The sequence below is a fragment of the Salminus brasiliensis genome, chromosome 3 (genome assembly GCF_030463535.1).
Source record: "Salminus brasiliensis chromosome 3, fSalBra1.hap2, whole genome shotgun sequence".
NCBI classification, from domain to species: Eukaryota; Metazoa; Chordata; class Actinopteri; order Characiformes; family Bryconidae; genus Salminus; species Salminus brasiliensis.
This window is the reverse complement of record NC_132880.1, coordinates 10,626,409-10,642,034: the sequence shown is the minus strand read 5'-3', so window position 1 is coordinate 10,642,034 and position 15,626 is coordinate 10,626,409. Positions and strand designations below refer to the sequence as shown.

Below are 15,626 nucleotides of genomic sequence, written 5' to 3'. Positions count from 1 at the left end.
CTCCAGTACATGTGAAGTCACAGAAGCCTCTTCTGAACTGTCGTCAATGCAGTATTACCAGGCAGCCAACATGCTCAGAGAAAAGCGCCGGATCGCCCCATGTCTGATCCATCAGCCAACAGACGCCAGTGCCAGCTAGCATCTCAATGGGAGTGATGAGGGGAGAGGAAGCCATCTACCAATGCAAAGAGAGTATGGCCAATTGTGCTCTCTTAGCATTAAACTCCTGGGCCATAGTGTCTGTGTCTTAGTCTGCTAAGCCAGTCGGGGCCTGCTTTAAGAGGTTCTTATGAAGCTGATGCTAACAAGACGTCAATGGTCAGCTGAGTTATGGGGGTAGACAGTGAGGGTCAAGTTATGGACTCATAGTGGACGACTATAGAATAAACAGGGACTGAATTCACAACTTTCCCTGATACAGTAGGCCAATGCTAAGACAGTTGTGTCACTCGGGAGCCCCAGATCCTGCAGTTTTAATAAATTTTCTCCTCTAATATAAAATTACAGCAGGCTTTAGTTATCACCAGCAGCAACTGTGACTTCTAAGAGTTGATCTTTGATAAGTGTGTTTAAAGAGAGACGACTTAGGTCAAAGTTTGTCCAAGAAACATTTATGCCACCAAGGGAGCATCAAAAGCAGATAGACATCAGCAATACTGCTGAAGGGAGGTGCACAGAGAATTTCAGAAGTTCTGTGGTGAAAAGCCATTAAGTGAAAATGCTACCTCACACTGAACTGAGATCAGTGCCTCGGGACACCAACAGAGGAGGGGCACCATGGCTTTGAAGCCTGGCTCTATGTGTCTGTAAGACGGTCTCATTAACACAGAAAGCAAGAAGCTTAGAAATCGAAAGGGAGGATGTAGGTGGAGGGGCTGTGTCCTGAGGCCAGAGCGGAGGAGCCAAAAACTGAGGAAAATGAAGACATGAAAGAGGAGGCAAGGATTAAGTGCCTAAAGCAGCTTTATCGCCGCCGGTATGGCTGAGGCTGATGAGGAATGAATGAGAGCAGACGAGACACCCATTTGATAATTGCAGTAATCGAGCTGATTATTAACCTAGCGCACTTACCTAACGTATCACTGATGATACATTCAGACTTAGGGCCAGATTCTGAAAATGCGCTGTCAGGTTTACTGGGACATTAAGAGCATCTTAGATAGTGTTAACACATTTTGTCATCCATGAATGCATGTTATTGCCGTTTTTTTAATGGATGCTACCGCTCTTACTGTGCCGTTAGCAATTCATAATAGTAAAAAAAACTGCCCTGCAACAAACGAACAAGACTGACAAGATTCTTTTGGGAGGTTTTCTGAAATCAACACAGGGTCAAAAATACACAGTACACACACCCAACTTCTATTGTTAATTCAATAGTGCTGAAATTTGTAAATGTATTTTAACTTGCTAAGGCTTCCTGTTAGTGATCATGAATGACTGCAGCACCCTTTCGATTGACCATAAAATGGGAAAGTTCATGTTGCTCACTGCAGATCTGAGAGTGATGATTTGGAATGGTCTAACCAAATGTTCTGACCCTAACTCTATCAAAAATATGTGCACTGTGCTTAAAAGTTGGGTCCATGCCAGGAACCCCAAAAATATAGCAGAAATCTATCAATGCTGCCAAGAAGAGTGGTCAAATATCCAACCAGAACTGCTCCAGAAGCTTTTTGATGGCTATCAAAACTGTCTGTCCAAGGTGCAATTTGCTAAGTGTACTGTATGTATATTTCTGACCCTGTATGTTTGTTAGTGTGACCTTGTGTTAATTTCAGAAAACATTTAAAAAAACTGTTGACATCCTAATCAATTTGGCACAAATGCATCCGTGTAGTTTATGAATATGAAATAGGCTGCGTGCTACCCTTATTGTTTGGTGCAGTGTGTCGGTTTCTAAGCAAGTGGCACATACTTCAACAAGTTTGTTTAATAAGAGTAACAGTATGCAACAAAAAGCAGAAAACATTAGTAAGCTATCAGTTTAGCTTTCTCAAGCTAAGCCCAAATGCAGCATTAGGACACTCACAGGCAATGGACAATGGTGCGACCTTCACCACACTCCCTTTGCCACTTCTGCACTTGGGCAAGCAGGGTGAGGAAGGCTTTTTTGGAGTCAGGGATCTCGCGGTAGGCTGACCAGCGCAGGAACTGGAAATGGCGCACCACCAGGTGACCCTCCTGCAGCTGCAAGGCAGAGAGAGTGATAGAGGGATGCAGAGAGGGAAAGGGAGAGATACAGAAGAAAAAACAAAGAGGATATTAGAGGCTCCTGCTGGAAAACTAAGATTATTATAAACTTTTTAAGAAGTGTGATTTATCTAAGAAATTAGTTTGAAGTGATGTGTGTCCCTCGTTATTTGCTGAAACAGCATGAAAATGTTTTGCTTCGCTTCTGATAATTCAACCAACCCGTCACACAATGTCAACAGAACATTTCTGACATACAATTCTAGCCTCCTCGAGGAGTGTAATTTTCAATGGTGCAGAAGCTACTGGCACCAAAATGTAACGGGACCATTGTTTTAAGGTGGAATATCAGCTTCATACTGCGAGATGCGTTGTTTAGACCTTTCAAAGGTTCTATATACATGCTTGCTTTTGGAGCCAAAAGCGGTTCTTCTATGGCATTGCTCAGAGAACCATTTAAAATGTCTTTATTTTCAAGAGTGTACTCTACCGATACTGGAGTGCACAACATCAACATTTCCCTCTCTATACTCTATACAGCAAATTCTACTCTAGTGGAGTACCTTCCTGGAGAAGTAATTATCATCGTCCCGTCTGGGGAAGCTCTCGCTTGGGTCCTGTGAAGAGGCGGGATGGGGATTGTTTCTGACAGTACCAAGGAGAGTTTTTGTGTGGCTAGAACAGTGCGGGGGGAAAGCCGAGACTGAGGGACTGACAGAGGGGTGACGTGAGGTGACTAAGGGTGACAGCCTAGTTGACAGGTGTGCTGTGGGTGGGGGTTTCTTTGAAGAGTCGGGATGCTTTGGGAACTAGCTTTCAAGGAGACAGGTTGGCACTGATGAAGCCATCAGGGACAAATAGGGTCAAGTAGAAGTGAGGGACAGAGTCAGCCTATATTTATTCACATACATACTAAACACAAAAATGCACAAACACAGAGGTTACCTGCTACTGGACTATTTAGAAATCCTGATTTAACGCATGGTTTCCATGTCTGCTTGGGATTGATCTAAAGGGTTATATTTAAATTCCTCAGAAAATGTATTTAAATGTATTGTTTTACTTTTTGTTTCATTCTGCATCTTTCGGTTGTTGTAAATAAAGTAATTCACAGTGGCATAATGTCAAATGGTAGAAATGGTAGAAAAGCCTACTTGCTTAAAATTCTTTACAGTGGTGATGATAGGACCAGTTGTCACCACACCTACAACACGAGTATCACCATTTTCTTTTACCCTTTAAAAGCAGGAGTGAACCTGAGTCTGTAATATTGAAAAATGTATTTATTTAATATATAATAGACACTGTATGTCCAAATGTTTGTGGACACCCCTTCTAATGAATGCATTCAGCTACTTTGCTTAAAGTTACGCTTCTTGCTGACACAGATGTGCAAATCCACCCACACCGATTGTCTAGTCCCCATAGAGACATATTGCCAATAGAACAGGATAAACATGAACCTACTGGCACCATGTCTAATGCCAGGAATGTGTTAGAGGGGTATAAAGCCCCCTAGCATTGCGCTGTGGAGTAGTGGAACTATGTTCCAGTACTTTTGTGATGAGTTGGGGATGAGGTAGGGGGATCATCCTCTAATCTCAAATGCTTTTGTTGCTGAATGCAGTCAAACCCTCACAGCAACGCTCTGAAATCTAGTAGAAAGACTTTCACTACTTTAACAAACTATTAAATGTCTTTGATTTCGGACAAAACAATGATTTGGCAATTTTTCAGTGCATCTCCTCTCAACCTCTGTCAGATTGAATGAGGACCATCGGTGGACAGCAATTTTTAGATCTCTCCAGAGATGCTCGATACGGTTCAAGTCAGGGCTCTGGCTGGGCCACTTAAGAACATTCAAAGAGTTGTCCCTAAGCCACTCCTGTGCTGTCTTGGCTTTGTGCTTGGGCTCATTGTCTTGTTGTGCAGTCTGAGGTTCTGAGTGCTCTGGATCAGGTTTTTATTAAGAATATCTCTGTACTATGCTCCATTCAGCTTTCCCTCAACCTTGACCAGTCTTCATGTCTTAGCTGCTAAAAAACACCCCCTACTGCATGATGCTGCCATCCACCTATTAGTTTGGTGGGGCAGTCAGCTGTAGGAAGAGTCCTGGTTGTTCCAAACTTCTTCCATTTAAGTATTATTTTGAACACCCTTGTGCTCTTGGGAACTTTTAGTGCAACAGAAATGTTTTTGTGGGCTTCTCCCGATCTGTGCCTTCACACAATCCTGTCTCTGAGCTCTACAGGCAGAATTTTTCCCCATCTTGGCTAATTTTTTGCTCTCATATGCAGCTGTGTGAGCTGTGAGACCTATATAGAAAGGTGTGCATTATCCAAAACATGTTCAATCAACTGAATTTACCACATATAGAAACATCTCAAAAATGATCAAGGAAAGTGGAAGCCGACCCAGAGCTAAATTTTATTTTTAAGTGTCATAGCAAAGGGTCTGAATACTTATGTCCTTTCAAATTTTTTATTTTAGGACTCAACATAACAAAATGTTAAAAAGTGAAAGGGTCTGAAGACTTTCAGAATGCATTCTATATAAAGCCCACCCTATGTACCTCTTCACCGTATGTGTTTTATGTTATGTATTATATGTTTCAGATTTGGGAAATAGTAAACAATAAGCAAAAAATAAGTTGGTGTTTGACTGGGAGAAACTGAATGATTTATACTCTCTTTCTCGCTCTATTCCTTTCTCTTGCTCTCTCTCACATATACGCACAGATAACCAATTAGACACATGAGCATGCAAATACTATCTCCTTCAATTTAATAGCCATTACTATTGCGTGAAATAGGCACTTTGCATGATTGACCACAATGGTAAGCCACTGCTTCAAATACACCTGCATTGAATTCACAGAATCCGTGAAAAGATGAATTAAGCAATTAGTCTCTTAGTCCATTAGCCTCTGTAAATTGGTTGTGGACTCTGAAGAAACTTACTAGAGCCAGATGAAGTCAGATGTCAGGCGAGTCTTTTAATGAGGTCTGCATTTAATGGTGCATTATAATAGAGTGGCTCCCGTGTTAACCCCCTAATGACACCAGCTCATCATTATGACAGAATGGCTAATAAAGGGGACATTATATTTCATGACAACTTTCAGTGGCTGGCGCCGAAGTCTTACCCGTGTGATGTTATTGACCCGGAACAGTCGTGTGATGACATCATCATCTGTCGACCTGGAGAGCAGCTCCACTGTCATGGGTCCAAACTGCTGCATGCCTGTCTCAGGCCAGTACTGCAGACATGGCTGAGATAGAGAGAGAGAGAGAGAGAGAGAGAGAGATAGTTAGAGTAGGGCCAAAATTCAGTATGAACTTGACTGTTCCCCTGCCAAAATTCAGCGTGAACTCAACTGTACCCCAACCAAACTTCAATACAAACTTGACTGTTCCCCACCCAAAACTCAGTATGAACTCAATTGTTCTCCCAAGCAATTCGGTATTGACTTTGTCCTTACAAAATTCTGTCTAAACTTATCAGTACTCCAAACTGATTAAACTCCAACGAGCATATGAGAAATGACATTTGATTGCCGGGACACATCCGGTTCAGACAAATATTTCCAGCTTGAAAAGAGAGAGGTGCTGGGTACATACACCCGTCATTCAGTAAATTGCTTTGCCAACACTCTAATACACTTACCAGTCATGCTTCTAAAGCATATTTGCTCACAAATTTGCATTTGACAGAGGGAGGAAGATAGGGACACACAAAACAGGAAGTGATATTGACATAAGGATTAAAGGAAGGATGAGGATAAGGGGAGCACAGGGGAAGAGGGGAGGCTCTAGCAGAGCGGAAAAGAAAAAAACGACAGAACAGGAGATGAAGGGAAGGGGGGCGCGCTGTTAATCGGTGAAGCGAATTCAATTGTGCCACTGCCATATCAAATATCCAGTTCATTCCTCCATATCAGCCCCATTTTCCGTTTCAATCTGCTCTCATTTCAGAAGATTAACACTTCCTCAATGTGTCAATTAATTTTCACTTATAGCTCCGAGTGATAGAGCGCGCCGAACTTACTGTTCGTGCCTGTAGCCGACATGGGCGAGTGTGACAGCCTGAAGTGGCTTCAAAGGAAAAAGAGTGCTAACCATGCAGAGATACAGGGAAGCCGGAGAGAAAGAATTTGGTAGAGAGAGAGCAAAGAAAGACCTGTAATACCTCGGCACCATGATGAAAGTGTATTAATGGAGTGGGAGAGGGCAGGTAGAAGGAGAGAAAGAGAAAAAAAAAAGACATACCAGTGTTTGTCTCTCTCTCCCTCTCTCTCTCTCTCTCTATATATATATATATATATGTATATAGATGCATATATTTATATGCATTCTTGAAATTATAGAAGTTGTTATAATTATAACAATCATAACAACTTCTATTTACAAATATTTTATATTATTATTTAGTAGTAATATTAATATTTCTTACTTTTTAAAAATATAAAAATATATAATATAAAATAAATAAATAAATATACAATACAAATTATTACTGTTATTTTATGGTTATTAGAATTAATAATTATATTTATAAATGAATATATTCTATTATCTATTATTTTTTATTAATATAACTTTTATATATTTTTTAATATGACTATTAAGGTTCATATTCTTGCTGTTTATATAGAATATGGCACTACTACTGTGAATATGATTTACCATTATTGTACTTAAAACAGTCAACATGTCAATAAAGCTACGTATCTTAAACTGAACTGAGAGAGAGAGAGAGAGAGAGAGAGAGAGAGAGAGAAAGAAAACATATTATTAATAAATGGGTGGAAACAACTCTTTCCCAAATTCACCATCCACACTAAGTGGAGGACAAACAACAAAAAAACAAACAAAAAAACAACAGCTCAACAACACAGTCCAGATGGAAGGCATGAAATAAACACCAGTGTAGTCATCCCTACGCTCTGACACAGACACAGGTTTCAAGGTTTTCCTAAGAAAATCGCACCTCCAAGGTTCTTTTGTGATTGAGCAAGAGCAGCTGTTTACTCACTTACTGCTTTCAACCTCCAACATATCAAAACCTGCCCACATGTAGTTCCAAGACTTAACAAGCTAGACACAGATGCTCTTTGGTCACAGCTCAGGGCCATCAGCATGCCATTTAGTTTCTAGAAGGTTCAGAAGATTTATACAATTCGAATGCATCACGGGATTGGGGACACCTTGCCGGTGTGTTATTCAGCATTTTATTTTACTGTTTATTTACTACAAATATCTAAAAAAAAATTAACATTTTCTACACTGCTAACTGATTACTTTTCAAAATTAAGTGTTTTTTAATTTGGTAGCAAAAATAATTTACTTTACTTTACATTACTTTTACTTTTATACTTTAAGTAGTTTTGAAGTACTTTTAAACTTTAACTTGAGTAAAAAGCTTAAGATGATACTTCAGCTACTCTAGTCTTTTTAAACCCTAGTATCTCCACTTCTACCTGAGTGATGAATGTGAATACCTTTGACACCTTTGCATGAAACACACAAAGTGTTTGATAGTATTTTAGTATTTAGTTAGCATTAAAGGTCATGTTTACATAACATGAAAATGTGAGCAATCGCTCTCGTTAAAATTAGGGATGCATTGATCCGATATTAAGATCAGATATCAGCCCTGAAATTAGCTGGACTGGGTTTCGGATAATTAGACCAATTCATGGAATCAATCCTTTCACTTTAATCTCATGGTGTGAGAATGTGAATAGCTCATCTCTTGTACATTCTAGAAAAGAAATAAGTTTATGTTGTTTCATTCTATAATCCTGTGCACCGCCACCTAGTGTACTAAAGTAGCAACTATTCAGAATGGAATGGCATAGCCTCTATACTGACAAAAGCTTGATGGTCAGATTGAGGTCCACGCACCCATGCCGAGTTGGACTGATTTAGCTGGTTGAGCATCACGATGGAGGTGCAGCCGTAGTCAAACACAAGTCTCCAGAAGTCTCCGGTGGTGGTGGGCAGTGGGTGTGGGGTCACCACAAAAGCAGCTGGCCGCAAGAAGCTGTCCATCAGTGCCGCGTTGATATAGTTGTTGCCGTCGCCTTCTGTGGACACAAGGAATGCCAGGGCTCGGTCCGGCGGCAGCACGTCCATGCTCCGGTTCTTTTCCCGGTTCCGGGGCAGCAGGGACACACTGCACTCCTCCACATCCAGATGAGGGGTGACCGAGTTTAGAGTCTGCAGGCAGACAAGGGAGAGGGAAAGATGCATTCAGAGTTAACGGCCAGGGAGATGAGGTGGAGAGAAGATACAGAGAGAGGCAGTAGGAGGAAAAAAGGAAGAAAAACAGTGCTCGACAGGAGAGAGAGTGGGGGGCGACAGCGGAAAGAGAAACAAACAACCGCAGGAAAGAGAAAAGAACAGAGAGACTGAAGAGGCAGAGGAAGCTCTCTGTATGTAGCTGCTGACCATGGTACCAGCTGAACTACTTTTTAGACAGCTTTTATGCTCTCAAAAGGCAAAAGTTCTTGACTTGGATAGAATTTTTTTCTATTGAAGCTCTAATGTTCATTAAAAAAATCCAATAAAAGCTTTTTTAGAGGACATAAAGAGACATATAAAAATGAAAGTGGTTGGGTGATCATTGGGGTGATGCATTGCATAATTACTGTATCTGCAAATACATTTGTGTGTGAAAAGATTCAGATAAAAAAATCCAGATTAATTACATAAACTTACTTACAATCACACTTTACCTTGTAGTATAACTCCTATTACTGATTACTCATAAATTATGAGTTATGTGCAGCACAAACTTGTTATTCAAATCACAGAAATGAGTCATAACAAAAATAAGTAAGCATATTATCCTGAAGGCCCTTATGATATTAAGGCCCTTAAAATATTTGATTGAATAAATAGCATTTCCGTTTAATATTTACAATATGAATATAAATATAAATTCATGAAACTCCTTTAAAAGGTGTTGACCAGAGGAGCATGGATTCTCCTTTTGAATATTCGTTTCTCCTAAGATTTCTTTCTCTTGATCTTGGAAGTTTTTTTGCCACTGTTGCCATTAACTGGCTCACTTGAGAAACAGACCAAGGTCTTTGTAAAGCTTTGTGTCAACACCTACTATTAAAACACAATAAAAATGAACCTTGTTGTAAATATAAATGTTTGATCTTTAAAATGTTTGATCCACATGCCGTGGCCATCTTTTAAAAAAAAAAAAGGGCACACTGGGGACACATGGGTATCCACAGTAGTTAGGATATCAAGGATGGGGTGGGGTGGGGGGTGATGTTTAAAATACCTCTCAAAGCATGCAGCTTTACATTAAAAATGTGCATTGTACATAATGCATAAGCAATTAGTCATTTAGCAAAACCAATACATAGTCTAACTACAGTGGACAACTGTTTATCTCCAGTGTTCTCTATTTTGAAAATATATTCACCCAAGTATTTGAATCAAAAGTTTTTAACATCATCATCATTAAGATTATTAAGTAGTCAGTATCCACACATTATGGCTTACAGGTGTAAGCAATGACAAGTGGCACTTGTTTCCATCCCATTCACAATCTATGACCAATCTATGCAACTTACCGGGACTGACTCTTTGACATTACAAGAGAGCTAAAGTAACATTAAACATTTAACCAGTTAACAGCACTAAACCCTAACATTAGCATCATAGACTAATTAAAGAAGGCTACGCTCAATGCTGACACATAGCTTCATAAAAATGCCTGGTGAGTACTCATTGCAGGCCTCTTCAAACATTCAAAATTGGATGTTGGCTAGAACTAATTGATTGTAGGCTATTTAAGGCAATAGCCATTACCTGCTAAGCCTTGTTCAAACCAACAAGGTTGTACCCATTGTAAAAATAGCATGCAGACCTCTAATCTAGATTCATCAACAACATTCTAATTCCTGTACTGAGAGATCTGCGTGGAGGCTGAATTATTTGATTATTCTTTATTCAGAGAGAGAGCGAGGAAAGACAAAAAACCTAGGGAAAGTCATATTTACTCAGTGCAAACAGACCAAGTCAATATTTGACTCGCAGTAGAATATTTTACATTCTAATCACTAGGCTAAGGATGTCTGAAACACACTTAGCAGCATACATATATACATATATAATGAATAAGCACATTCCGAGTACTTGGATGAATGGGACTGCATGGGAATGATAGCACTGTGGATTATTGAAGGCAATGGCTATTGCGTGCTGCTCGCCGGTCGGCCCCGGCAGAGCGAATGGCCAATTCCAATTATGTGCACGCAGTGTTAAGATTACATCTGGGGCCTGGCCGCAGTGATGTACTGGCAAGCGGTGCAGTCCAGGAACGTGCTGCGGGCGGTGCGGATATGAGATCATTAATATCTTAATGTGAAAAAAGCACAGGGAAATAAAGGCGGTGGACATGGCTCATTAAAATAGCGCAAGACTAACAAAAGTGGACGACGTGGCTGGTTAAATACAATCAGTGGATTGTCTACAGATTCGCCTTAGGAACAGCTGCAGGTTGCGCCATAAAACGATGGTGCATCTTCTAATTCTGTTTTTTTTTTGTTCGATGCAGAACTTTTAGTGATGCACACAGTCATTTAGAATAACCTTGGTTTTATTTATGCCAACCAGCTATGGCCACTATATTGTGCTTTCTGAATCTGTTTTTTATTTTTATTCTCCGAAATGTGTATTAGTGCCCAATGTCAAACAAGTGCTTATGATTCCAGTCTAGCACACTTGATTTGCTCTTGTTCGGTGCTTTTCAGAGCAATCAGATGCATTGAGAGGCCCATGCTGGCCCTGCTGTTTATTTTCCTATTGAAATGCGACCATTCAGACTTGACCAGGTAAGCTCCATAATGCACAAGCGAACCAGCTGCTTGAAAGTAGCCTATAATTAAGGACATATCGCAATCATCATCTGTCAATTTGTTTCCACTGGTAGCATTGCTTCAATGTTTGAATAAAGGAACAAAAAAAAAAAAAAAAAAAAAAAGGGACAAAATTATAGGTTGTCTTGCTTGATCAGAGAAATGGTTTCATGTCAGTCAAATGGTTTAGGTTTTAAAGAGATGAGAAAAACAACTGCTTGACTGTTAATACGATGTCGGTTGAAAGAAGGACTAAATAAAATTTTAATCCAGCTTTCTCCATTATAGATCCATCAAATAATTGCCAAAACAGCAGTGCAGCCACCTCAGGACCACCTCCCAGTTTAGGAATAACAGAAGCTCATTATGCTGGCAGTCAAGAAAAACTGCTCATTCAATGTGGGGATGCAAGCGACTAAGCGTTTTCACACCTGGATATCCGGTACAGGTATATTGTATACGTTTGATCCAGCTAATTGTGATTTTCTCATTGCAGTTTAGTGAGCACACTAAAGAACCTTTCATGACATACCTTCAGCCCAACGTTATCACCTACCTGGATAGTGGTCTGAGGCATCTTTTATATCTGAAAAGTCTGAAAAGCATGAAGGCCTGGACTAAACTAGGTAGGCTTGATGGCATAGTCACTTACACTTAAACACAAAACATGATTGTTTCTGATGTTTGAAGCAACATTATATAGCAGCTTCAAAATTGTGTTGATGCTCCACTGACATGTACGAGGAAGAATAGCACCTATATTGTTGCTTTATCTATATATCTGTATATATCTTAGTGCTTGGTGCAGATACAGTTTTTTATGACTGTAAACAGTTAGTTAGGCATCTCGCATGTCCTTCTTCTGACCATCGGCAGAAAGTCCTGCGAATTTTGTCACAAAAAACACCAAGCACAGACCAATGTTTCAGCATGAAAGGCTCTTTGTTTCACAGAGTCTAGGATTCTGGGGACTGCATGTTTTCATAAAAGTGCTGCATGTGCCAGTTTTTTGAAATGCTTCACAGTTTATGACTATTTTATAAGCTGTGAATACTCTGGAGGCACATTTTAATAAAAGGCGACAAAAGCTCAGAATAATTCGCTGGCGATGCGTCAGGCTTGATTTAGCAACCAGATTGCTTCAAGTCCATCAAAAAACGGTTGCTAAAATTACTGCGCAAGATAAAAGTACATTAGCTACTCCTTTAGACTGCAAGTACCATACATGCTTAAAATACTGCATTTGAAAATTGTGTGGCCTAGCCCTCACAATGCCCCATGCTGGAGGCTGATGATCTGGGGCTGAAAGATCTCACCTGGAACTCCTCTCTGAGCTGAGAGGTGTTGCTCTGAGTGTCAACCCTCAACATGTCCTTATAGGTGAGAGCGAACTCACTGACTGGGATGGCAGTCTCACCACACAGGCATGCCTCCAGGATAGCATCATGAATAAACACATACTGTTCCTGAGAGAGAAAAAAGAGAGAGACAAAGAGTGAGAATTAAAGTGAGAGAGCATGCTCAAATGTTAACTGAAAAGTTAAACAATCCATACTTGTTTGATTAAAACAAGACGTGACAAAATGTCAAAGGCGTAATTCAAGGGGCCAGATAGCAAATTCCCTTAGCAATGCGGCAAATGTCAACCGCTATCAAATCCACACTCCCACACAAACTGTCGACAACAACACTGCTTCAGACTGCTAAAAAGAAGATGCAGTAAATTGTTAATTACTGTGCAAAAACAAATATTCTTTGAATCACCGGCAAATTAAAGACATTACGGCAAGTCTTCAGTTTTTATAATGGCAAATGAAACCAAGGCAAACTATAATGTGTGTTTAACCACAGTTTCATCTAAAAAGAAGGGGATTTATAGATATATGTATAGTGAGTGAGTCCCCATTTTTGCTGCAGTTACTGCTCCTAATCTTAAACTCTCTATGGAGTTTAAAGGCTTTATTTCTGCTGTGAGGATGATTGCATTCAGCATTTGCAAAGAACTTCTGATCTGAAGTGAGTTCTGATCTGTTGATTGTTACAGAAGAGGCAAATGTTTAACCTCACTTTCACACGCCAGTCATTAGTGAAATATGTTGTTTTCTACATGCTTCTAGATGCTTGCATGTGCTTGTGGTAAGAATAAAGAACAAAATAGACATGAAATGTAATAGACACACTCACAAATAATGTGTATTAGCAAAAGAAAGGTAGCTTAACTACAGTCAAGTCAGCTGCACGTCAGCTGCACTGTACAGTGTACCAGCAGTGACTATGGGATTATACTGTATGAACAAGGTGGACACTGCGTTGCATGCATACACCCCCCCAAATATATGAAATTATTCAAAAAGCCCCAGAAAATGAAACCTAGGCAATAGAATTTTAGGGAATATGGGTAAGTCAATATAAATGCTCGTTCATTCATTCATATATCTTCTTATCCACTTCTTCCTGGTCTGGGATTGGGCAAGCAAAAAAGCCCAAGCATCCCTTTCCCCAGCCACTTTCACCAGCTTCTCTTTATGGAATCCCCAGGGGCTCCTAGGCCGGCTGAGAGATATAATCCCTCCAGCGGGTCCTAGGTCTTCCTCAGGGTCTACTCCCAATGGTTGTGCCTGGTTCACCTCCAACAGGAGGCAACCAGGGGGCACTCTTATCAGATGCCAGAAGCTATGAAATAGAAAACACTAGGCTCTTCAGTCTGCTTGCACGTTTATATTAAAGTGAATTAACTAAAATGTTCTATACCTTGACATTGGAGCAAAGATTGCATTTTAATAAGGTTGATTATAGCAAGATAACTCAGTGTTACTGGGATAAATAGAAAACAATACAACCAAACTGCCATTTAACATTTAACATTGACTTTGTATATTGTCAATCGCCTGTGATAAAGATTTTCATCTGTACTCCAGGTAGCGTTTGTCCAAAATAAGCCATTTTAAGCTGATAAATTACATTTTTGTGTTTAATGTTTAGTGCTAAAAAAATCTGTTCTGTTGTGTCCGTAACTCCACCTCAATTGATGATGTAATAGAGAAGATTTTTCCCTCTATTACATAGTGGTAGGTGACAACCTTCCGAATGTTAATGCTCCCACTGGTGTCTGATTGGCTGCTTCTTCACTCACCATGCCTTACCATGCACAAGCTCAATATCAAGCCCTACCATGCATTTTTAAATGTGCTGAGTGGACGGCCAACTGATGTAGAGAGTGGATTTACCTGCACCTCTATGGCAGAGTGCAAAAACAGCAAAAGAATCTGATTTAGATCAGGTTCATCAGGCTCAAATGTATTATATCAATATAATGATATTAATCTAGTTCACTTAATTGGGCCTTTATTGGCTCCATCCCAATCCCCTAACCAGGTAACGCAGTAACTGCTGCGTCTGGAGACCTCTGGGGGATTGTAAAGATGTCTAGACACAATAACAGCATCATGCTTCAGTTAGTGTAGTATGGATATAAACGAGGGCTTTAAACAGATGTGATGTGTGGCCAAGCTTTTATGATTTAAATGTTTCGGTGTTATTGAGCGGTCAGTGATTACACTGGAAATAATAGCCCTTTCTTGTTCTCGTTCAGCCAAATGCATACATACAACATACAAGCAGTGGTAGGAATGAGAATTGATGGCTGAACAGGGAGCACGATATGAATGCTACTGAGGGGAAAACATCTGGCTAATGACTGAACATGTGATTTCGTTCTACAACCAAACAAATAAATAATAAGAAGCTTATCAGCACCGTATTTTAATATTATGGCCATCCTCCAACATACAAAAAATACATTTCCTACGTGAGAACCATGCACCAGCCAGTGAGAACCAAGCACCAGCGTGCTATAAATCATGAATTAGTCATGAAAGTGCATTTTGTGTGCATGTAGTTTATCTACCTCAGTCTGAATCATGTTGATGCGTCGCGAACACAGAGTCTTGACACAGTTATAGATGTCCACTACTCCCTCACATTCCGCCATGTCCAGCATCACGTCTAGGACAATATAGCAACCTGTCCGCCCAGCACCCATACTGCAGTGACAGCAAAAACAAATGCAGCGGAATACAAAATTACTGCGTATTGTTACAGTCATACAAAAATATCCATACAATGTGCCTTTTTTTACTCTTAGACATTATTTTAATCTGGCATTTGTTCTTTACATTGTATTAAAATTTCATGATAAATGGACCAATAAAATGTCTCCAAAATGACATGCTATAAAATCTTTTTACGTTTTTTTCCTCCTCCTGTAAAGTAAAAGCCATGAGATATATGTACATCAAGAAGCCATAACATTAGCGCCATCTGCCTAACATTGTGTATATCCCCTTTGTGCTGCCACAACAGTTCTGAGCATTAGAGACATGGACTCCCACACCCACAAGACCTGTGGCATCATGACTCGTAAAGTCCTGTAAGCTGTGAGGTGGGACCTCATAAATGTGAGCCGTAGGTGCCCATGACCCTGTTGCTTGGTTCACCGGTTGTCCTTCCTTGGACAACCTTTGGTTGGTAAAGACCACTGCAAACCCCC

General features: G+C 40.1%; 1 protein-coding gene across 2 annotated transcripts in view; it reads right to left on the bottom strand.

Annotated features, from left to right (window-relative positions):
- ptprua (protein tyrosine phosphatase receptor type Ua) overlaps positions 1-15,626 on the bottom strand; it is a 313,419-nt gene that overhangs the window by 3,376 nt on the left and 294,417 nt on the right. For both annotated transcript variants that reach the window (XM_072675423.1, XM_072675424.1), the window contains 5 exons: positions 14,985-15,120; positions 12,394-12,543; positions 8,100-8,414; positions 5,339-5,464; positions 2,033-2,190 (listed from right to left, as the gene is read on the bottom strand). In XM_072675423.1, the coding sequence (XP_072531524.1) occupies positions 2,033-2,190; positions 5,339-5,464; positions 8,100-8,414; positions 12,394-12,543; positions 14,985-15,120 (885 nt within the window). The remainder of the gene's footprint in view (positions 1-2,032; positions 2,191-5,338; positions 5,465-8,099; positions 8,415-12,393; positions 12,544-14,984; positions 15,121-15,626) is intronic.